Genomic DNA, 25,466 nt, shown 5'->3' with positions numbered 1-25,466 from the left:
TGGAGTAGGCGCCCCCTTCCCCAGAATGTTGCCCAGTTCCTAACAAATCTAAAACCCTCCTCCCTGCACCATTGTCTCATCCACACATTGAGACTCCGGACCTTTGCCTATCTCTTGGGCCCTGCGTGTGGAACGGGTAGCATTTCAGAAAATGCTACCCTAGAGGATCTGGATTTGAGCTTTCTACCTAAGAGCCTAAATTTGGATTCCAGAACCTCTCTCCCATATTTTCCTATGTCATTTGTACCCACATGTACCAAGACAGCCGACTCCTCCCCAGCACTATCTAAAATCCTATCTAGGTGATGCGTGAGGTCCGCCACCTTCGCACCGCATAGGCAAGTCACCAGGCGATCCTCACATCCACCAGCCACCCAGCTATCTATATGCCTAATCATCAAATCACCAACTACAACAGCTGTCCTAACCCTTCCCTACCGGGCAGCACTTGGAGACATATCCTCAGTGCGAGAGGATAGTACTTCCCCTGGTGGGCAGGTCCTGGCTACAGGAGTACTTCCTACTTCACCAGGGTGATGCTCTCCTTCTAGGAAACCTCCCTCCTCTAGGGTAGCACAGGGGCTACCAGACTGGAGGTGGGACTTCTCTACAACAGCCCTGTAGGTCTCCTCTATGTACCTCTCTGTCTAAACTAGATCCTGCAGTGCCTGATAAAGGGGATGGGACGACTTCCCTATGAGGAAAGGCTAAAGCAGCTAGGCTGTTCAGCTTGGAGAAAAGACGGCTGAGAGGAGATATGATAGAGGTCTATAAAATAATGAGTGGAGTTGAACGGGTAGATATAAAGCATCTGTTCACGCTTTCCAAAAATACTAGGACTAGGGGGCATGCGATGAAGCTACAATGTAGTAAATTTAAAACGAATCGGAGAACGTTTTTCTCACTCAACGTGTAATTAAACTCTGGAATTCATTGCCAGAGAATGTGGTAAAGGCGGTTAGCTTAGCAGAGTTTTAAAAAGGTTGGGACGGCTTCCTAAAGGAAAAGTCCCATAGACCATTATTAAATGGACTTGGGGAAAATCCACTATTTCTGGGATAAGCAGTATAAAAGTTTTGTACTTTTTTGGATCTTGCCAGGTATTTGTGATCTGGATTGGCCACTGTTGGAAACAGGATGCTGGGCTTGATGGGCCTTTGGTCTTTCCCAGTATGGCAATACTTATGTACTATATTCTATCTGTTAATGCTGTGGTACAAAGTTTTTAAAACTAAGTGGAAAAGACTATGGAGATTAGTTGATAAAATTTGCTTTTATTCACATTTTATTTTGCCTATCACTAACCTACAATTCCTTGTCATCAAGCAGATGCAGCCATTACAGATGGGTTGTGTCCATCAACCAGCAGAGGGAGATAGAGAGCACACTTTTTTCAGTGCCTCATACCAGCTTGCTCCACTGCCTCTCTTCAGTATTCTCTATCTCCCCTAGCAGAGTGGCTGCAGCTTCTTCGAGCTCCATCTAAAATCTGCCTGGAGGTTGCTCCTGTGCTTTTGCCAGTTGTTAGCAGGGGTGTTGGAGGCTATAGCAGCTTCACTTTAAAGGCACATAGGTTCACCCTTTCCCTGCCTTACCCATACCTCCATGGATGTGGACACATTGCTTAGCTTTCCCTGTCCTTCCCCACTAACAGTGGATGCAGGCACATAGGTTCGCCCTTTCCCTGCCTTTCCCACTCACCTGAGCCTCCGGAGTTCTATTTACCTCTGCTTTCCTCACAGCGTTAAAAAAAAAAAAAAAGGAACAGAGGTTTTTCCTTGCCTTTTTCTGTGGGGCTGGATACTAGGTCCAGTGAGGTAAGAGTGTTTTCTGACTCCTCCGGGGTGGGCCCGCGATCGGGGCGATTTGGCGCGAACCGCCATTTTGAATTTTACCGCCGTTTTCGGCGATGGCTGCGGAGACAGTAAAGCGCTGTTCCAAGTGTGGCAAGCGCAGATCAGCAGCGGGGCTCTGTAAATCGTGCTGTACAGACGTTAGAGCTGGCCCGAGCATGGCGAGCGACGATTCTTCGCGCACTGAACTGGCAGCGGGCACCATTTTGAATTTACCACATGGCGCGACCTCCGCTGAGACGGAGAGTCCTGAGCCCAGGGGGAGGCCTCGGAGTGAGGCTGATATGGGAGCTACTAGCCCCGGCAGAGATCTGGGTGCCCAGGGTGAGTTTTTCTCCCCTGATTTTGTCTTATTAATGCATAAAGCATACATGCTTAAACGAGCTCTCCCACAAAGCCCGGCACGGGCCTCTTCTAATGCCCCCCCTGTGGATTCTAGCCTGGGTATGCCCTCTGAGGCGTTATTCCCTGATAATTGGCAGAATATGAAGCGCAGAAGGGCTCATTCCCCTTCAGAGAGTGCTGCACCTCCATTTCCCCCCCCCCCCCCCCCCCCCCCCCCCCCGTGGTCGGGCTGCGAGGATTCGGAGAATCCTTCATGGTCTGAGGAGCCAGAGTCTGGTGCAGAAGTGACTCAGGAGCTGGACGATCCCTCCGCGGTGAGGATTTTCCACCGTGATGAGCTGCCAGCGCTTATTTCTGATGCCCTGCAGGCTCTCTCTATTGAGGAGACAACAAAGGTTGCAGTATCGACTAGAGTCTAAAGGCTCGTAATGTGATACTTCTGCTATCAGTAACCTCGCTCTAAACCTGCGACAGTTTGTTCCAGGTTTCTGAGGGTTTTTTCTCCCACTTCTAAGCACTTTATTTGAAGCTTCGCTTCCTAGAGTCACTGTATATTTTGTATCACATTAAGAGCCTTTAGACTCTAGTCGATACTGCAACCTTTGTTGTCTTTTCGAGTTAAGAAAATAGCAGTATGTCACAGAATCCTTGGAACTCCGGTGTCAGTTTTTCTAAGGAATGAGTTAAGGATCTGCTTACCTTCTCTACTGAATTTAACACAGAACAGCTTAGCTCTACCACTAATGGAGGGTGGAATGACATTACTTTGAAAAATAAAAACATAATTAAAATAGAGTTGCGATGGGGGCTACATTTGCTCCCTCCATCGCAAATCTTTATATGTCAGAATTTGAGAAAGAATGGATTGATCAATCTCCTTTTTCTGAAGTCATCATCACATGGTGGCGTTTATATCGATGATGTCTTCATGTTATGGGAGGCTCTCTTCTAGAGCTAAATAACTTTATGACGTGGCTCAACAGTTGCAATAGTGATATTCAATTCACAGAGCAACATTCTACAGAATTGATTCATTATTTAGATGTAGAAGTGAGACTGGTTCAAGATCGTTTCATCACAAAGGTCTACAAGAAGAGCACAGATAGAAATACATTCCTTCATAATTGCAGTTGCCATCCAGCACAACTGAAGAACAGCCTTTCTTTATCTCAAATGTTAAGACTGAGACGTATCTGCACGGATTTTTCCACCTTTAAACAACAAGCAAAGAATTTAATGGATGATTTGGCTGACAGAGGCTATTCTAGAACAATACTTTAAAAAGCCTACCGCAGAGCCAAATTTAACAGTAGAGAGTTGCTTTTGTCCACCACCACCAAAGATAAGGACAATGAAGAGATGTTTACTATGGTTATGCAATATAATGAGGCTAGTCCACATCTAGCTAGACTAATTAGGAATAGATGGGAAATCATACAATCGATTCCTGCTTTTAAGAACGTTAATTTACGCTTGCATATGCAAGGTGCAACAATATGAAGAGCTGATTAGTCCGGCAGACCTTAGAATTGTGGAGAAAACAAAATGTCAAACAATTGTATGGTCATCTTTTAAATATGGCCTCTGTCAAATTTGTTCCAATTACCAAGCAAGTCAAAAAGATATTTAATCCAAAGACGAAAAAATATCATGCTTTGCGTCATTTTACCAACTGCTTGTCAGATTACGTCATTTATGTAATCAGCTGTCCCTGTGAGAAATCTTATGTGGAATGACCACTAGAGTGTTTAAAAGTCAGAATATTGGAACATTGACCAAAATATTCGTAGACAAGCTGTAAAAGAGCCCATGGTAGAGCCATTGCATTGAGAAAAATCACAAATTTGAAGATCTTCAATGCTATGTAATTGATAGAATTGATGCATCAAATAGAGGCGGTGATCGAAGTTAAGATTGCAGAGACGAGAGGCTTGGTGGATCTTTGATTTAGATTCATTGGAACCTAATGGCCTTAACAGTTCTATTGACTGGCGTGTTTTCTATTAGCTTATCAGTAAATCATGATTACAAGTTAATTTAGGACTCTATAATTATCAGATGATTCATTGATGACGCTGAGATGCCATTTGAAGTGTATGGTGCTCCGTTTAGCTGTAAGCGGATCCAAGTGTGACTGTGTCGGTGTGCGTTTTTTGCATTTTTTGATTCTTTTCTGCTTAAGTTTAATTTTTCAAATTTGATTATTTTTGTAGATTTTCAGCATCATGATCTAGCGCTCTGTTCCTGATGAAGCCTTGATGTTGGGGTGAAACGGAGGTGGCCCCCATCGAACACAAAGATAAGAGTGCTTTATTTCACTATTAAGTGAAGTAATGCTGGAAGTTTAATAGTTCAGCAATTAAGAATCACATCTCTAGATAGAGCAAATGTTTGAAAAAATCTTGAAAAATTCTAATAAGCAATCAGTGGAGTTTTTATACCCAATGATAGAATCTGAGCGTGTGTACTTCTGCTATCAGTAACCTCGCTCTAAACCTGCGACAGTTTGTCCCAGGTTTCTGAGGGTTTTTCTCCACTTCTAAGCACTTCATTTGAAGCTTCGCTTCCTAGAGTCACTATATATTTTATCTCTCTATTGAGGACCCTGCCAGTGGCACAGCCTCCTCTGTGAATCCTAGGATGGCTAGTACCAAAAAGCCTGCTCGAGCCTTTCCTTTGCATGACTCCATCCAAGAGCTTATTTCGGCCTCCAATGGGCTGACCCCGAGGGACCTTTGAAAGTTTCCAGGGCTATGGGGCAATTATACCCTCTGAGTGAGGAGCATATGGCTCGCTTTGCTATGCCTAAAGTGGATGCCCTAGTCACAGCTGTGACAAAGAGAACTACTCTCCCTATTGAAGGAGGTGTTGCCCTGAAGGATATTCAAGACCGTAGACTAGAATCAGCACTTAAATGGTCATTTGAAATTGCAGGTCTCACTATTCGGGAGCTCTGCATGCAGTTGTTATGCTGCTAGAGCCTGCATGGCTTGGTTGCAACAGGCAGTGGAACAGCCCGGGTGATGGAGCGAAGCCCTTTTCAGATGTGGCTCCGCGGATGGAGTCGGCCTTGTCCTTTCTTGCTGACGCCCCTTTATGATATTGTCAGAGCTTTGGCTAAACACATGGCAGTAAGCAGTGGCGGCTCGCGTCTCTTTGGCTACGGCATTGGGCGGCGGACATGGCCCTCTAAGCAAAGGTTGGTGAAGTTGCCCTTTCAAGGCCTTCTCCTGTTTGGTGAGGAGTTGGAGAAAATGTGAGGGGCCTGGGTGAGGCTAAACCCAGCGCTTGCCAGAAGATAGGCCTCGGCCTTCCTCTAAGGGTGCGGCGGTCCACTCCTCTTACAGACCTCGCTTCCTGTGAAGCTCGAAGGGTATCGCCCGGGGCGTTCTGCTGGTTCACTTCTCGTGTCTATTTTCAGCAGAGGAACTCTTTCGCTCAGACAAACGTTCCACAGCCACTGGCTCAAGGCCTGGAGTTCAGGGGCGACCCTCTCAATGATGGTGCGCCGGCCCTCTCATCGAGTCCTGTCATCGGAGGACATCTTTCCTCTTTGCCGAGGAGTGGGCCAACATTTCCTCAGATCAGTGGGTCTTGGACCTGATCAGAGACGGTTACAGAATAGAATTCGACACCCCTGTAAGAGACGTGTTTGTGGAGTCCTGATGCGGTTCTGCTGCGGTAGAGGAGACTTTACAAGGTCTGATTCAGATAGGGGCCGTGTCCTCGGTACCTCCCGCCGAACACGGCTGCGGCCGCTACTCCATCTACTTTGTGGTGCCGCGAAAAGGAGGGTCTTTTCACCCTATTCTGGACTTAAAACAATTAAACAAGTCCCTGAGAGTGCGGCATTTTCACATGGAAACCCTGCACTCCGTCATTGCGGCGGTACAGCCAGGAGACTTTCTCACGTCTCTGGACCTGAAAGAAGCTTACTTGCACATCCAATTTGGCCCCCGCACCAGAAGTTTCTGAGGTTTGCGGTGAATGAGAAAGCATTTCCAGTTCTGGGCCTTGCCTTTTGACCTCGCCACAGCTCCCCGCACCTTTTCGAAGGTTATGGTGGTAGTAGCTGCCTTTCTAAGGTGAGAGGGTATTCAGGTTCACCCATACCTGGACGACTGGCTCATTCGAGCAAACTCTGCTGCAGAGAGTCAGCATGTAGCCAGAGTGGTCTCAGTACTTCAATCTCTGGGCTGGGTCGTCAATTTGGCCAAAAGTCACCTGACCCCCTCGCAGTCTCTAGAATATTTGGGGGCCAGGTTCGACACAGCCTCGGGGTATGTGTACCTACCCGAGCAAAGGCGGTGCAAGCTTCAGAATCATGGTCCGTCTGCGCCTGAGGATGCCCCGCCCGCGAGCTTGGGACATTGTCCAGCTGCTTGGATCGATGACGGCCACCATGAAACTGGTGCCCTGGGTGAGAGCGCACCTGAGACCTCTACAGTATGCTCTACTCCAAAGATGGTCTCCAGTATCTCAGGATTACCAATGCAGACTCTCTTGGCTCCCTGCGGCCCGACTCAGCATGGAGTGCTGGCTCTCAGACAGCATGCTGTGGTGAGGAATGCGCTGGTGCTCCCCGATTGGTGCCTAGTGGTGACAGATGCCAGTCTGAAAGGCTGGGGCGCACATTGCAAGGGGAAGCATGCCCAGGGTCTATGGACACCCGAGGAGTCGGAGTGGTCCATCAACCGCCTAGAGTTGAAAGCGGTGTTTCAGGCGCTTCTGGCCTTTCAAGTGACCCTGGAAGGATTGGGCTGTCAGAGTGATGTTGGACAACACGACAGCAGTGGCCTACATAAATCGACAAGGCGGCACTCAGTGCAGAGCTCTAGCCACGCAGGCCGAACAAATTTGCCACTGGGCCGAGCTGCATCTACAGTTTCTGTCGGCAGCTCACATTGCAGGTCAGAGCAACGTGCAAGCCGATTATCTAAGCAGGCATCAGATCGATCCAGCGGAGTAGGAACTTGCAGACGAAGTGTTCCTGCAGATATGTGCCAAGTGGGGCAAGCTCGTGATGGATCTAATGGCGACAAGCACCAGTGCCAAAGTCCCGTGCTTCTTCAGCAGACGGAGAGATCCTCGCACGGCGGGTTTGGATGCCTTGGCTCAACCCTGGCCTCCGGGCCTACTGTATGTGTTCCCTCCGTGGCCCTTGATAGGGCGAGTGCTCCTGCGGATTCGGCTGCATCCAGGAGAAGTGGTTCTCGTCGCCCCGGATTGGCCCAGGAGGCCTTGGTATGCGGACCTCCGACAGATGCTCGTAGAGGATCCCCTTCAATTACCTCTGGTTCCCAACCTGTTGTCACAGGGTCCGGTGACCATGGAGGACGCCAGCCGATTTGGTCTTATGGCCTGGCGATTGAGAGGGCGCAATTGAGAGGCAGAGGCTATTCCATAAAGTAATTACCACTCTCCCTGCAAGCCCGCAAGCGTTTCACTTCCATGGCTTATGCCAGGATTTGGCGCCAGTTTGAAGTCTGGTGTGCTTCCAGAGAGAATCACACCCCTGCGGGCTCCTGTCTCGCCGATTCTGGACTTTTTGCAGGATGGTGTACAAAAAGGCTTGGCCTATAATTCCTTGCGGGTGCAAGTGGCAGCGTTGGCCTCCCTGCATGGCAAGGTTGAAGGCGTGTCTTTAGCTGCTTATCCGGATGTGCACGGTTTCTTAGAGGGGGTGCTTCGGCTCCGTCCTCCCGTGCGTGCACCTTGTCCAGCTTGGAACCTGGGGCTAGTGCTGAAGGCTCTTCAGGGTGCTCCTTTGAACCGCTTCGGCGTGCTTCAGAGAAAGATTTGACACTGAAGGCCGTCTTGTTAGTGGCCATTACTTCAGCGAGACGGGTGTCAGAGCTCCAGGTGCTGTCCTGTAGAGATCCTTTTCTGCAGTTTCAGAGTCCGGGGTCACGGTTCAGACCGTGCCTTCCTTCTTTGCCTAAGGTGGTTTCAGCGTTTCACCTAAACCAACCTATTTTCTTGCCCTCCTTTGTCGAGGAGGAGTTTCCAGAATCTTTTGGGCAATTGCACCTGTTGGACGTGCGCAGGACTCTGCTGCAGTATCTGCGAGTTACTAACTCTTTCAGGACCTCTGATCATCTGCTTGTTTTGCTATCAGGTCCTCACAGAGGGTCTCCAGCGTCTAAAGCCACTATTGCCCGCTGGCTTAAAGAATCTATCTTTTCAGCTTATTTGCTTGCCGGCTGGCCTCCGCCTGATGCCTTTAAGGCGCATTCCACTAGAAGAATTTCCTCTTCTTGGGCTGAAACTGGAGCACTCTCTCTTCAAGAGATTTGTAGTGCAGCAACATGGGCTTCTAAGCTCTCTTTTGCCTGACATTACAGGCTGGATGTGGCTGCCAGGAGGGACGCACATTTTGGAGCGCAAGTGCTGGCGCGTGGTGTGGCTTGTTCCCATCCTATCTAGGGATTGCTTGATACATCCCATCTGTATGGCTGCATCTGCTTGATGACAAGGAAGGGAAAATTAGGTTCTTACCATGATAATTTTCTTTCCTTTAGGTCATAGCAGATGCAGCCATGATCCCTCCCTGTCTGATGCTATCTATCTACTGTAAATCTATTTCAGGTTCTGTTCGTGTTTCCTGGAGATTCCATCCTTGGGAGAAAGTCGGAAAACAGTCTTCAGGATTCTTGTTCAATTAAAGGAGGATGACTTAATTCCCTCCAGTTTCATGTTTGGAGGATGAGTTTATTCCCTCCGGGAGGATGAGTTTATTCCCTCCAGTTATGTCTCAGTGGAGGATGAGTTTATGCCCTCTGGAGGATGTTTCATTCCCTCCATTTTGAGTTAATGCCCTTTGTTGTAGGGCCATCGTTTGCTGTGAGGAAAGCTCATGTTATTCCCATTGCGGTTTGCCATACTGCTTTGGAGCTTCAAATACTGAAGAGAGGCAGTGGAGCAAGCTGGTATGAGGCACTGAAAAAAGTGTGCTCTCTATCTCCCTCTGCTGGTTGATGGACACAACCCATCTGTAATGGCTTGCATCTGCTATGACTAAAGGAAAGAAAATTATCACGGTAAGAACCTAATTTTCCCTTTCTCCTTTAAACCCAATCTTTAAGTTCCCAAAGCACAAATCAAAATAGTGTTCACTTACCAGAGAAATGTCCTCTTCTCTCGGAGCTTCTCAGAAACAAAGTTCAGTGGGACCTTTCCCTCTTTATTATAGTTTTGAATCTAAGGGGCCTTTTTTAACAGGCTCTTTGAAGCTCACTCAGCAACCTATGCAAGTATTCTACTTCCCCACAGCTTAATTAACACTTAATTGAGGTAGCTGGATACGCTACCTCTCCAGCAAGGTACAGAAAATAACTGCCAGAGAATGTCCTCTTCTCTCAGAACTTCTCAGAAAGAAAGTTCAATGGGACCTTTCCTCTTTATAAAGTTTACCTATGCAAGTATTCTACTTCTCCACGCCTTAATTAACACTCAATTGAGGTCGCTGGATGTGCTACCTCTCCAGCAGCCAAGGTACAGAAAATAACTGCCTTTTAGAACAAGAGATTTTGGCTGTTTAGTTTCTACCTCTAGAAAAGGTTTCAGTTTAAAACTAGGGGGAAAATGCCTATTTCTAGAGAAAATTTCAGTTTAAAACTATGGGAAAAGGGTTTGTACACTATGGCAACTAGTTAATAATGCTTGCTTTTCTCTCTCTCTCTCTCTCTTTTTTTCCCCCCTTAATACTAAACTAGGTCCCGCTTGCTTTTCCCTCTCTCTCTCTCTCTCTTTTTTTTATTCCCCCTTAATACTAAACTAGATCCTGAAGCCTGCTAGATTCTATCTGTTAATGCTGTGGTACAAAGTTTTTAAAACTAAGTGGAAAAGACTAAGGAGATTAGTTGATAAAATTTGCTTTTTATATTTTTATTTTGCCTATCACTAACCTACAATCTTTAAGTTCCCAAAGCACAAAGCAAAATAGTGTTCACTTACCAGAGAAATGTCCTCTTCTCTCGGAGCTTCTCAGAAATGAGCTTACTGTGTGTCAAACAGGCCTTGTCTTTCAACAATGCTTTATTTAAACGTCTCAGACAAAAAAGGGACAGGGGTATAAAGGTAACAAACAAAAAGCATTCAAAAAAATCTTAATACAATATGTTTGAATAATATATCGAAATATTACTTTTATGAATACCACTAAAAAATGTATATAGAGAGGAAGGGCATCATATAGGTTCAAAATAGGTCATAGGTCATCATACAGTGCACAGCTGTTCCAAGTCGATGTTATTATAATTCAAATCATTTGTCACTCCCACCTCATCATTTACATATCAAAAAACAAACAAGAACTGGAGTGGAGGAGTGGCCTAGTGGTTAGGGTGGTGGACTCTGGTCCTGGGGAACTGAGTTCAAGTCCCACTTTAGGCACAGGCAGCTCCTTGTGACTCTGGGCAAGTCACTTAATCCTCCATTGCCCCAGGTACAAATAAGTACCTGTATATGTAAGCCGCATTGAGCCTGCCATGAGTGGGAAAGCGTGGGGTACAAATGTAACTAAAAATAAAAAATTGCAACAATCAAAAATATGAAAAACTTTAAAAGTCTTTATGACAAAATAAGTAGTCACTTAACTGGAGCGCTAGCAACTTCTCTCACACCTGATGCCCACCAGATCACAATAGTGTTTCAGCGTTCTGCCTGCTTCTGGGATTAGCAACCAAATTTGAAACTGCTAATGCTTTTAAATGGTATGCCACCAACTTTAATTCAAACAGACTGGTCTCCAGTAGTGGAGGGGGTGGAATGAAGATGGCAACTAAAGATTATAGCCACTGTATGAGAAAGCTGTATATTTCCTACTGAACAGCAGGATAATAGTGGCGCAGTCACCACAAGGCCATTGATTATATGTATAATGGCACTGAACATATGTATTAATTTGAACATAACAGCTAGAAGCCGACCGAATTTCGGCTTTGTTTTTGTTCTGGCCTAAAATCCTTTTTTTTTTTTTCTTTCTGGTTTCGGTTTTTGCCAAAAGGTTATTTTAATTTTTGGCCATGTTTTGGTTTCAGCTGAAAAAATGAACATAGTTTTCAGTGGAAGCTAAGCATTTCTGCTTTTGTCCCATTTGCGTCCCTCCTTCCTCCCTTCTTCCTTCCTGACCCCCCCATGCCCCCAACCCTTAGTTCCCCTAGGCCTATCTTATAATCCCTGGTGGTCAAGGGGTGTAGTTGGGCAGGAGCAATCCCCAGTTACTCCTGCCCATTCCGGCTGAGCTCTCAAAATGACTGCCACATCTGGAGCATCTTGCCCTATCTACATCACTTGACCACCAAGGACTGTAAGGTAGTCTGGGGGGGGGGGGGGGGGCTACTTTTTGTATTCTTTTCTTTTTTTTTTTTTGTACTGTGATTTGCAAGAAACGCAGTAATGATCTTACACAGTAGAGAGTGCTCCAAATAAATACTTTTGATATAAAATTTTAACAGGAATTTAAATCTATAAATTTGAGATAATAAGCTCCTTTGGAATTAGCCTCTGGATTTATTACATCAGTTGTTACTCCAAATGTGACAGTCAGCCACTATAAAAATTCCATGGCTTGTAGTTTCAGTTTTCATTATCCGCAAGGAGTGCCAGTGTCCGTGGCTGGAAAGCACACCACCGACTTCTTCATACCCGGGGAAGTTCGGGCCACAGAGTTCTTCATCTGGCAGGGCTTGAGCATCCCTGCCAGTCATTCAGGGTACTGCAGTTTGGGGGGGGGAGTGAGCCCAAAGTTGGAAGACCCAGGCTCCCCCTGTGGCTACATCACTAGTTCATTGTTTGCATGCTGCAGCAGTTAGAACTGGTTTCTCTGTAAAGATACATTTGGGAATTTTTATTTTTTTTTGGAGAAGGAAGGCTTTCAAATTTCTCTTCCTCCTCCCCTCCCTCCCCCCCCCCCCCCCCACTATATGCAGAAACTTCACCTGTACAGCTGAAGAATTTTCCCCAGCACACACCTTCCTTTCCTGTGTCTAGAGAATCCTTTCAATGTTCCGCCCCCACAGCCTTCCCATTGGCTGGATCCTATCCACATTTTCTGTGAACTAGAGCTGCATTCCACTATTGCCACCTGCAATGCTATCTCATTGGCTAGACCCTATCCACGGTTTCTACTGCTAGTTGCACTGGAAGCAGGCAGGTTCACTTACATGGGGGTGGGGCAGGGGGGTTGGAGATCAGCAGAGAGAGGTTGTAAACTCTAAAATGTCCTTCTGACTTCTGGACATTAATGGAAAAAAATCTGTTGAATCCAGAAAAATGCTACACAGTTGTCAGTCTTATGCTCCTGAGTCATGAATACATCTGAGAGGGCCTCCCTAAACTTTTGGACCCTATATAAGTGGCCTGCTTTCCTGGTGCCCTTAATCTGGCCCTGCCCATGGCAACAGATATAGTTCGGCAGTACACATAGCAACCATTAAGAAAGCTGCAACAGTTACTCAGTAGGCTTCCCAGTAGAAATTAAAAAGAAAATAAAATATCTCGATTTTTTGGTAAGGCAGTTGTAAGAGGGCGATTTTAGGGGAAGGTTTTTTTTGGCAGTTTCAGGGGAGGGGGCAGTTTGTGGGGTGGTGAAGCAGTAGAGGGGGGTTAGTTTTTGGGAATGGGGCCCCTCTATTGGACCTTTGATCCCCTGAGCCTTTATTTGGAAGCAACTGTGGAGTTTCAGCAGTTTGTAACTACTACCCCCACACTTTCCCACTGGCTGCATCCCCAACCCTGTCGTTTTGAGGAGGAGAAGCTGAGCTGAGAAAGACATCTTCTATTACCCATTTGTTTTATTTTAAGGTATATGATGGCACTGTACAAGAAAACTCAGATCTGCTCAGGAAACATTTGTTCATAGTGAAGCAGACTCTTGAATCGGAGAGGCATGCTGAATTGGTGTTTTAAAAATCAACTGTGGACTTTTTTTTTTTTAATATAGCAGCCATGTGCATGAAAAAATTGTTATTGTAATACTGGTATATAAATGAAAATTCTAATGCTCTCTTGAAAATGGGGTATGCATTCAGTATATACAATGATTTTATGTTGTATATCATTGGTTGAAAAAACTACTCTGATTGCAGTGAAGTGTTGGGTCTTGTAAACCATCTGACCTGGGTAAAATTGTTTAACGCAACTGACTCACAGGTCAGCGGTGCATCCTGTCAGAGCATCTCCCTAACATATTTTCCATCTCTTTTCCACAGAGGCCATCTCAGCCTTTAGGGATGGACAAGGACACATTCAGGTAGGTCATTTTCTGTTGCTTTCCTATCCACCTTCCAGGGGAGGCGGGTGGACTTTTAAACTGGGTAGGAAACTTACCTATTCGACCCATCCTGTATCCAAGGAAATCCACTAGAAGGTGGCAGCCTGAGGGATCAGGTCTCTTATCTTCTCACGTTCCCTTTCCTCTCAACATTTCCCTTCAACTTCACTTTTAGTATAAATCTATTTTATTGAAACACAAAAAAGAACAAACAGCTCATACAATAAGATAAGTTACAAACATCAAACGTGTACAACTGTTTCCCTACTATCCCCACTCCCTTCCCTTCAGTCTCACTTTTTTTCCACTTGTACTTCACTGACAAGAAGTGGCCAAAGTGCCCTTTATTCTTGACCAAGAATATGTGGCAACACCTCTTTTTCCTCCTTGCAGCTGAGCATATGTTCATGATCTGTCCATCCACTCCTCATTCAGATTAAGTTTTCTCCTTTTCACGTGTAATTGCTTTGGATATAGATCATGTCTTTTCATGGGTAGCTCAAGGTAAGTTAATACTGCAGTGGACAGCTTAATTCAGCCAGCCCTTCTGATGATCTCCCTACGCAGTAGGCTTGCCTACGTGGGATTTTTGATTTGCTGTAACTCGTCAAGTGGGAATAATCAACTAGGAGGTTGTCAGGCAAAAATTAAATTAAAGGTCGTGTGATGCCCTTAAGAATGTAAGTGTTACCATACCTGGACAGACCGAAGGTCCATCAAGACCAGTATCCTTTTTCCAATAGTGGCCAATCCAGGTTACAAGTACCTGGCAAGATCCCAAAAGAGAAAAACAGATTTTACTGCTTATCCTAGAAATAAACTGTGGATTTTCCCATCTTAAAAATGGCTTATGGACTTTTCTTTTAGGAAATTATCTAAACCTTTTTTTAAACCCTGCTAAGCTAATTGCTTTCGACCACATTCTCTGGCAATGAATTCCAGAGTTTAATTACATGTTGAGTGAACAAATATTTTCTCTGGTTTGTATTAAATTTACTCCTTGTAACTTCATTGCGTGCCCCTAGTCCTATTATTTTTGAAAGAGTAAACAAGCGATTCACGTCTACTCCACTCATTATTTTATAGACCTCTATCATATCTCCTCTCAGACGTTTTTTCTTCAAGCTGAAGAGCCCTAGCATTATAACATTCTCAATTTTGTTTTGGTTATGCAAAACTTCAGCCTGAATAAACTCAGACTTGCCTGAGGCTGTATTCATAACCAAGTAAATTAGCCTCAATATTGGCACATCTGAATCTGAATTTGAACAAGAAAGGAGGAGAATCATCCAGCCCTAATTAGAAACAGCAAACATATGCTTTCTAAAGAATATTGTAAAGATGAGCAGAGGTTTGGTTGGTTGTGTGTGTGTGTATGTGTCTGTTAGTAGTGGATATAAATTTTTTCTCCTCTTCTTTCATTACAGGTTGACAGCAAGTGTCTCAATGGGAGGAATAGCGGGGCTGGTGGGTGTGACCTGTGTGTTCCATTGACCTGGCAAAACGCGACTTCAGAACCAACAAGTCCCAAGGGGTCTACACAGGAATGTAGGTGATACAAACTATTATTTTTGAGGTGGAGATATTGACAGTAGGCCAAGTCACCTTTCTTGTGGCTATACCAGTCCAGTCCCACTTTCTACAGCAGCCTACACATTATTAGAACTGCTGAGCTTCCGTTTTTATATAGCCTACACTCTTATTAGAGCTGCTGAGCTCCAACCTTCATTATAGCCAACATCTACCATCTTTCACAACATAATTTCAAACCAGGCAAACGGTTGGTGACACCAGCAAGCATCTCCCACAACAAGCAGCCTGCTTCTAAGGCATTGTGCCTCAGGCGTCATGCCTAAGGGGTGATCCAAAGGGGCACATCCGTTTTGTGCATCACTTCAAACTTTATCAAGGTGTGATCCCTCAGAAGAAGGTCCCACATTCTAGTACCTAATAAGGTCTCCTATCCTCTTTGAACTTGAATACAACTGCTGAAGTGTTGAAATCCACCCTACACCCTCTAAACATCATTAGTATCTGCAGTTCAGAGCCCCAGTCCACCTAGGAGGCTATACCGGACCTTCCTTTACCCACTGCTTTGCAACAAACCATCAGAAAGTGCAACCGAGCGGTTGCTATCACCTCCCGCCCCATTTTGAATCTGACTACAATGCTGAGGTGCCCCTTCGTGCGCAACTTTAGCAGCGTCTTCGGAAGGATTCTGAACCAGGTTGTTAGTCAATACCCTTTGTGACCAACTTCAAGAGTAACTTGACAAATGCATTCCACTGACCTAAGAACTGACGGTCAACAAAGTGCATCATTTCCTGCTACTTGGACTTGCACAGATGTCAATGAGTTTTACTATTTGTTAACTTATTATGTATAATTAGTTTACCTCATACACCTCTGTGTTCTCATTAGTTGACCTCCTCACTCTAATTTAGGTCATTTTAATGCTGTAGTCTGACACAGACAGTATTCTTACCATTCCTTGTTGTTTTGGTTTGCAAGAATTGATAGATACCTTCTAACATCACAAGACATCAACATTGTTTTTTCACCATCTTTACCTCACATTATATATTGCACAGTTACCAAAAAAAACAAAAAAAAAAAATCACTTTCTCAGTGCTGTATAATGAGTTTACTAAAATTCTTGTTATACTGGTTACTTTACCTACTCTTTCTATCAAGACACACAAGTCATTTCACCAGTGCTTTTGAATTCATCTATATATCCCTGTGATATACTCCCCTAGGCACTATCCATATGGGTACCTACCAGATACCAAAATAATCCTTTTACTTTAGAATCTCAATACTGGTTCATAATGCTCCAAACATCACACTTCCCATTAAGTATAACAACAACTTTCAAATACCTCATACAACAAATGCGTACTCACTAAAGTCCCATTATTAATTATTGATAAGCATTCCTACCTATCCATACTCATAGATTATACCAATTCTTGTTCGGTTATCAACAAAAAACGAATCATTAAAAACTGGATAACCAAAACTCAATTTGGTCTTGCCCTTACCTCCGAAACTTGGCTACATGCAAAAGATGATCCAGCAATCCTAGACATATTTCCACCTGGATACTCCATTCTTAATTTCCAAGAGCCAAAAAGAGAGGAGGTGGCTTAGCTATTATTTATAAATCATTCCTCCAGGTAAAAGCTATTACTGAATTTCAGCCCCTAGAAAAACCTAGAAATTGTTGCCCTGCTCTATAAAAGACGATTCCCTATCCAAATCTATCTGCCTCCTATTACTATATCATCCTCCCAATAGCTGAAACCTGGCCAACATATGTGACAATAATGACAATATCATTATGATTGGATATATCAACTTGCATCTTGAAAATGCTACTAATCTACATACTAAACAATTCCTTGATTTCCTTAATGTCTGGCAATTTTGACTCTTCAATGGAATGTCCTCCCACATCAAAGGACCATCAGCTAGATTTATTATCAACCAAAATTACAGACCCTATCAAACATATAAATGGCGAGTGACCGTACTCACTCGCAAATGCGCAGTAGAGACTTCCCTCTCTGCCCACCCCCACGTCAATACATGATGACGGGGGCAGGACAGAGAGGGAAACTGCGCAAAGCCGCCGACGCGCTACCACTCCCCCCCCCCTGAGGTTGCCTCCACCGTTGCTCCCCCTTCACCGGCCCCAAGCACTCTCTTCGGTATTGAACTTACATCGGCGAAATGCAGGCAGCACGCAGAACAGCTGAGCTCCCGTCGCCCTTTCTTCCCTGCATGTGTCCCACCCTCGCCGACGTTACATCACATGAGGGCGGGACACAGGCAGAGAAAGAAGGCCGACGGGAGCTCAGCTGATCTGCCTACTGCCTTCGTTTCGCCGATGTAAGTTCAATACCGAAGAGAGGGGCCCGGGCCGGGTGCAGGGATGGTGGCGGCGACTCGGGGGGGGGGGAGGGGCAGCAGCAAGGGGAGGGAGGCTTGCCAAAACCCCATACTAGCCCGTTTTAATGGGCTCAACAGCTAGTTAACTTCATATCGGAACCACAGTGGTCTCGATACCTTGGTCAGATCATAACAGCCTTTCTTTCAGGCTAACTGGAAAGAATCCACCCATTCATCTAAGCCTACTAACACATCACATACCTTCAAAACCAGAGGTAAAATTGACCCCTCAAAATTTTGGGCAAATGAACAGTTTGGTAACTTTCCTTTCCATCTACTAATTTCATTCAACATTGGAACAACATTTGCAAAACTGTTCAAGATGAACTTGCACCAATTACAAACAAAATCCCAACCAAAAAATAAGTTATCTCCATGGTTTAAGAAAGACCTCCTACTAATGCAATGTAATTGTAAAAGACAAGAAAGAATTTGGATCAAAAGAAATCCAATGATATGGATTAATTGGAAAAAAAACCTCCTAAAATCATACAAGAGCATGATTATCAAAGCAAAAATCACTTACTATTCAAAACATAGTCGAAAAAACAGTTAATCTGCGCAAACTTTACACACTAGTAAATAAACTATTGAATACTCAACCTGTAACTACTATATAAAGTATTACATACTATGTAAAATGAGTTTATCTTGATGGGGCAGACTGGATGGACCGTTTAGGTCTTTAACTGCCGTCATTTACTATGTTACAAACGAACCCACTCCAGCAACTGAACTATTGGCGTCATATTTTGAACAGAATATAACTAAAATCAGACAAAAACTAAAAATAACTCCCTAACATCAATAGATCATTTTCTTAATCTATATGATCCTTCACCACTATGCTCCCAAGCAGACAGAATCTGGTTGGCCTTTCACCCACTTACAACTAATCAAGTCAAATGCACTCTTCACAAATATGGTAAATCACAATGCCTACTTGATAACTGCCCTAGCTACCTGCTCAAATCAACCCCTAATTTACTCATAAGCTATTTGTACTCAAACATAACTTTAATGCTATCTCAGGGCCTATTCCCCCCTCAAAATGGCAACATTATTTTGATTCCCATACCGAAGAATACCCAAACCAGCTAAGTGTAGTCTCTAACTACAGACCAGTGGCTTCAATCCCATTATTGGTAAAGGTAAAGGAGGGGTTAGTCATGCACCAATGGACGATATCCAACTTTACTCCATTTTCCATAGCTCACAATCCGGTTTTAGACCTTCTCACAGTACTGAAACTGTTACCACCACCTGCCTAGCTAAATTTAGACAAGAACTTAGCATTGGTAATAAAATATTAATACTCCAGTTTGATATGTCCAGTGCCTTTGACACTGTTGATCATAATATCCTTCTAAACATCAGCATGGTCCCATTTGTGGAGTGCTCCAGGGCTCTCCATTGTCCCCCATCCTATTTAACATCATGTTGATTTCCATTAGGCAATTTACTGGAGAAAAATGGTCTCCCAATATTCATTATGCAGACAATGTTACCATCTATAGTCCATTCACTAAAGAAATAAATGAAATTACTCATATCATCAGATTAGTTATCTCACTACTGGAATCTTGGGCATCCAATTTCAAATTAAAACTGAACACCGAAAAAACTAAATTCTTAATAGTTACTATTCCTCATCACTCCGTAAATCTTAAATTATTTACCAATGAGAACATCACATATCCCCTTGACTCAACTATGAAAATCTTAGGAGTCACAATTGACCAATGCATCCACTCTATGACCCCTCACTACCTCTCCTCTCTCATCTCTCCCTACATTCCTCCCCGTGAACTCCGCTCTCTGAACAAATCTCTCTTGTTGTCCCCCTTCTCCTCCACCGCTAACTCCAGACTTCGTTCCTTTTGTCTTGCGGCACCTTATGCCTGGAACTGTCTTCCTGAACCCATATGTCTAGCTCCTTCTTTACCTGTTTTTAAATCTATGCTGAAAGCTCACCTTTTCACTACTGCCTTTGGCTCCTAACCGCTACTCATTTGCTCTCCTCCTCCCTGTTCCTCTCTACCCTGTAATTCCCTTGCTTGTAATGTCTTGTCTGTCTGTTTTACCTAGATTGTAAGCTCTTTGAGCAGGGACTGTCTCTCTATGTCAAGTGTTCAGCGTTGCGTGCGTCTGGTAGCGCTATATAAATGCTAGTAGTAGATAATCAAATTTCCAAAGTGATCTTAAGTGTCTTCAATTCATTATGGAAACTGAAGAGACTAAGACCATTCTTCACAAAATCAATCTTCCGTACCCTAATCCAGTCCCTAGTCCTAACAGAATTTGATTACTGCAACTCTATTTATGCAGGACTTAACGGGGATCTCCTCAAAAACCTACAAACCGCTCAAAACACTGCCGCACGTCTCATATTCAGACTACCATGCATCGCCAAAGCAACCCCCCTTTTGTACAATTTGCATTGGCTGCCAATAAAAGATAGAATATTATTTCTCAGGCTTCAAATTGAACCTTGATAAGTCCTTATGTTTAAGCAATTTTTATTAGCGATTAGCATAATAATCACACAGTACATTCCACTGAACTAAGTCACAAACAAGTTATGCTGTGTAAGCCAATGCAATTCTAAACAATAGTCTCAAACTTTTAGTTTTTGATTTTCCCCCTCCCCCAACTTCCCCATCCTACCCCACCCCCCCACCCATATATTATTAATACAGCGGAGTAATCAATGGACTCAATATATAAGGTTGCAAACGAGCCTGCCTCCGTCAGATCAGAGTAATAACCGCATTATTGGTACTTTGAACTCTCCTTCCCCTTCTTGTGTACACAGGTCAACACTTTTATTGACGACATCTCAATAATACACATCATATGTTATACCTGCACAGTCAAGTATGGCGTCTGTCCTGCACAACTACTGAGCATAACATACCGTCATCAACTTGTTTAACAGTTATTCCCCCCTGTGTCGTGATCTCAGTGGTTACCCCCACTTGATAAGTCCTTAATGATGCCCACCATGCCATCTGTCTAAGAAAATTGGATAGGCCCTTTTCCATTGCAGTGGGAATCTACCTCTTTTCGGTATTTAGGGGGGGGAGGAGGACAGAGGTCCACCAGGGTATTTTGGGAGGGGGTTGAGCTCCAGTGCCTTTTGCTGCCCTCCCTATTCTTCTCATCACTGCTAGGCACCTTAACACCAGCTCCAAGCTGGCGTAGGGTTTTCAGCAGCAAGAGTGCCCTTGTTTGATGTGCTGTCCTCTGAGCATTGGGGAGGAATAGGGAATCAGCTCAGCAGCATGCATTTGCATGCTCATTGACTGGCAGACAAGGAGCTTGTTGATTCATGTGTTCATCGGCTCTCAGCATTGTGCATTAGCAAATATGGATGCTAGTCTGGCGCTAATGGCCTCTAGTGCCCGCATTTGCTTCTGAGCTTCGGGGCTTGAGTTTGTGTGGCTATTGGGACCTATTGTTTTCTTTGACTGCAGCTGTGCCTTCAGTAACCACTGACCCTTCTTGGCCAACCAGATTAGATACCTCAGAGGTATCTCTCTTAGATAGTGCTGGTTCAGTTTAATCCAAGGTTTTCATTATAAAAATAACCACTAATAAAATCACAGCTTTGAGTAGTGCAGCATACCAGTATATTAGAAAAGTGGGGATTTCTCATTCACCTTGAGCTTTGGATTCATATAGAATTGACTCTACCACTCAGAGTAGGGAAGGGGGGGCTTCCCTGTAAGTTTGCAGCAACAGTTTTTTCAGGGAAAGACCTCATAAAAAGTGACTGCAGAGGATAGTTGTTCACTTGGAGGAAGTCATAGCAGCAGCTCCTAGTGTGTACTTCTGTTGAAAAACAGGAAAATCCATACTTTTCTAAGTTGGGGGTGGGTGTAGATGGGGGGGGGTTAACCCTTTGTTGGCATATAGTGCTATGTTTACCTGCTGTTTCATTGATTTTAGGCTCAATAGATTTATTGAATTTTTCGAAGAAAAAAAACTGTAACAACCATCCCAGAAAAATTGTATAACATCCACCAACATTATTCAATCTGTCCTTTCTCTCCCCCCCCCCCCCCCCCCCCCCACCCCATTTCCTCTTGTTTCCCCACTGGGTATCTATTCTCATTCAAAGTTAATTTCAAAGTTTATTCACTGCTAGCTTCTGTTGTTCAGGTGCCTAGCTCCAGTTGGTTTCTACCCTTTCTCTGCTGCTTTCTCTCTCCTCCTCCCCTCCACCCCCCATTTCATAGATTTTAATATATGTTTGTTGGATGAATTTTGCCCATTCCACAGTAGTTTCCTTCCACAGGACTCCACACATGCACCTGCTTCAGTGTGTGATGTGACGGAAAAAGGAAGAGGGGTCTTGCAGTTCTATTCTGCCTGCACTAGGTGGGGTAATTGATCTTCAGTGCTTTTGAATGATTCAAATATCTCACAAAGGTTAACACAATTTCTTATTGCTCAGTTACCTGCCTGCAGGATCAGACCTTCTCCAAACCAAAGGTATGGGGTGGGGGAGAATTGGCTATAAAGACATGACTGCAGGCCTGCTCAAGACACTTTTGTAATATGTGAATTTTTAATGCTGGTATTTTCAATCCAGATTGGCTGGCTGTGTACTGAAGACCTGGACATTGTGATCTTAATCGATATTAATTTGGAATATTGCTGCTGTATTATGTAATGTACATGATTGATATAAGAAATGAATTATACTAACTTCAAAAAAGAAGTTGAGTGGATTTATACACTTATGCAAAAAAATTAAGCCATGATTTATTAGATCCTTTATTTTTTTTCATTGTTTGTTTTAGGCGCAACGGCTTCCTTGTACATGTCTGTGTTTCCAGGTCAGCTTCATGTGAGTGAGAGCTCATTACACTGCACACTCACATCAGAGGTGTACCGAGGACAGAGCAGTGGGTGCAGCTTGCCCTGGCTACAGGCAATAAAGGGGATTCAAATAACTCTTCTCTCTCTCAAATCCCACCCCTCTGCAGTCTGGCAGTTCCCCCCCTCCCCAGGCTACCTTTAACATGGCTTCTGTCCTTTAGAGGCAGCCAGCAGCGGAAGCAATTCACATAACTCTGCCTGCACACTTCCTGGAGACTCTGCTACATCTTGCCCCTTCTACATTCATGGGCAGATGATTCAAAGCCCTGCGCTGCTCCAAACAATGCTCTAAAAATAGCGTTGGAACAGCGCAGGCTTTACCACCCCTATGATCAGAGATAATAGCATGCAAATTTAAGCACGCTATTCTCTCTGATCATAGGTTAGAAGTGCGTGAGGATTGTGCCTGAGCATGCGCAGGCACAATCCTCCGCACTTGTTTGACAGGTCTGGGCTATCAAAAGCCATGGGACCACCAGATCCCAACTACTCCCAACCCAAGCCAAGCGAAGTGGGGGCAGGAGGACACCCCCTAGACACAAGTTCAGTGGGGCTGGAGATCCCTCTATCATCCCCTCAGATGTCCCTGGTGGCCCAGTGGGCGGTGGGTCAATTCCCTCCCTCACCTGGTGTTCTAGCAGCCCTTCCCCACCCCCTACCTTCGTTGGAGGAGGGAGGTGGCCTCCCTCCTCTTCCATCGATGTCATCTCGAAAATGGCGCCCAGACCTGCCCAGTGCATCCTGTGATGCACTGGGTGGGGCTTCACACCATATGGCTGCTAAACCACCAGGTGGGATTGAGCCGCGGCTCACTGGGCCACCAGAGACATCTGAGGGGATGCTGGGGGGGGGGGGTTAGGGGGCCTAGAGACCCACCGGATCTCCAGCCCCCTCGAACCTGTGTTGGGGTTGGGGGGACCGGAGGGCTGCCGGACCTTCAGCCCCCGTGTTGCTGGGGGGAGGGGTGCTGCATTGGGGGGGAATAGGGGACCTGCTAGTGTGCAAATGCATGCTAGACAGGGCTCACCATTCCTCCCCAATGGTCTGCAAATCCTAACACCAGCTCCAATCTGACGTAGGGTTTGCCTCGGCCAGCAAGCCAATGTTTAGTGCGCTGGTTGCTGATCATTGGGGAAGAATAGGTTTAGCATTCATTTGCTTGCTACTTGTGCTAAGAGCCCTGCTTGCATGCTAGTTGCATTCAGAGCCCGCAAGCGGATTGTTTCACGTGCTCGGGGGGCTCTGATCATGGTGCGGTAGCAAACGCAGGTGTTAGTATGGTGCTAACATCTTCAAGCACCTGCATTTGCTTCTGATCATCTGCCCATCGGCCCCTTCAGCCACTTCCTGTTTTCTCAGGGGCTGAATAGGCAGTGTGTTGCGAACAATCGCTAAGAGGGTCTTTTACTAAAGATTAGCTCGAGCTATCTGCAGCAGGGCCAATAGGAATAAAATGGGCCCTGCTGCAGATAACAAGTTTATCTTTAGTAAAAGACCCCCTAAAACTGCCAGCTACCTCTAGAGGGGAGAAAGCCATGTTTAAAGGTAGACTGGGGGGGGGGAGGTTTGAGACAGAGGGCAGCTGCTGGACCGCTGGTGGGGGTGAAGGAGGACAGGGGGAGCTGCTGGACTGGGGGGAGGGGATGAAAGAGGGAGGAGTTGCGGTAAAGGAGGTGTTATAAAAATAATCCGCTCTGGATGTCAAATACGCTAGGAATGCCACTGACCTCACATCTGTCCACAGTATTTCCACTCTTCTGTAGCCCATCAATAACAGGGACAGTGCCCAGACTGAAAACCACAAAGCACAATTCGCTATGAAACCTGATATATATGTGCCCTGGTGCCAACCAGGAGAGATTGTTGTGTCTAAGAGCAAGAATTCCCTACTCTGAAAGGAATAATTACAGTCTTGATAACATCCCCAGCCCCAGTGGATCCAAGGAGCTGAACTGAGTTTGGTCTCCTAGATGTATTGTTGCTGAGCCAGTTTAAGGTTCTTTTGCTTCTTTTCTTCTTCTTTATGGTTTGGTTTCTTTCTTTTTTTTTTTTTTGTCTTTCATGTGTGTGGGTTGTTTGGTGTTTTTTGTTTTTCTTATCTGTTCTGCAATGCCCATCTATCTGCTCCTCTCCATACCCCCTCTTTCTTTTCTTTGTTATGAGATGATTCAAATTGCAAATAATTAGTGTGCTATGAGAGATTTAGAACATTTTCTGAGTACTTTATTCTGGCAGACTGGGTGTGACTGCACAGATCTTTTAAAACTCGTACCAGGCTTTGTAGACACTTTTCTCTTATCCCTCCAATAGGTCTTTGCTTGTGTGTATAACAACACTGATATCGGTGGCTTACTTGGAAACAAAATTAAGATGTTAAACACGTTGAATTGGATATTCTCTGTTATGTACACTGTACATGTTTAAAATACACAATCCACAGAGAAAGCAGGGCAAACTACCACATAATCAAAAACAAAATTCCTTGCTCAACCTGCTGACATAGTACATGTGTGACCTATATACAAACTCAAAAATGGTTTACATCCTTCATCAAAGATCGTTCGTTTAAAGTTATTCAACAGCAATCTTGTTCCAAGTTATATAGTTTATCATGTGGGGTGCCACAGGGATCGGTCCTGTCACCATTGCTGTTTAATTTATACGTTAGTCCCCTGGCATTACTCATTCAAACAATGGGTATTAGTTCTTATTCGTATGCTGATGACTTCCTTCTCATTCATTATGTCCAGCCATCAAGTATAGGTCTTACACCAATTCAAACTTGTCTTGATAAAGTGGCAGAGTGGTTGGCAACACATCACTTAGTATTAAATCCGGATAAGACAACAACATCATGGATAGTGGGACATGGAGCTATTCCATCAGTAGTACCCATGTTATTTGGTCAATACATTCCTACAGTTAAATCCTTCAGATATTTATGGGTCATTATTGATTCTGCACTAACTTTTGAGGAACAAATATCTGATGTAGTTAAAAAGTCTTATTTTCACTTAAGGAAGCTCCGTTCAATTAGAAATATAATAAGTAAAGACTCTCTTGAAACATTGACGTACGCGTATATTACATCACACTTAGATTATTGTAATGTTATCTATGCAAGGATCACTAAAGTTAATCTAAAATACAGC

At 44.5% G+C, this 25,466-nt stretch overlaps 1 protein-coding gene across 1 annotated transcript in view; it reads left to right on the top strand.

The window, feature by feature from the left end:
• Positions 1–25,466, top strand: part of SLC25A18 (solute carrier family 25 member 18) — a 90,669-nt gene that overhangs the window by 17,533 nt on the left and 47,670 nt on the right. Inside the window, exons 2-3 of the mRNA XM_030214687.1 lie at positions 13,412–13,452; positions 14,901–15,021. Coding sequence (XP_030070547.1) covers positions 15,020–15,021 — 2 coding nt within the window. The 5' untranslated portion in view covers positions 13,412–13,452; positions 14,901–15,019. The remainder of the gene's footprint in view (positions 1–13,411; positions 13,453–14,900; positions 15,022–25,466) is intronic.

The sequence above is a fragment of the Microcaecilia unicolor genome, chromosome 9 (genome assembly GCF_901765095.1).
Source record: "Microcaecilia unicolor chromosome 9, aMicUni1.1, whole genome shotgun sequence".
In the NCBI taxonomy this organism is placed as follows: domain Eukaryota; kingdom Metazoa; phylum Chordata; class Amphibia; order Gymnophiona; family Siphonopidae; genus Microcaecilia; species Microcaecilia unicolor.
This window is presented reverse-complemented; position numbering and strand designations above follow the sequence as displayed.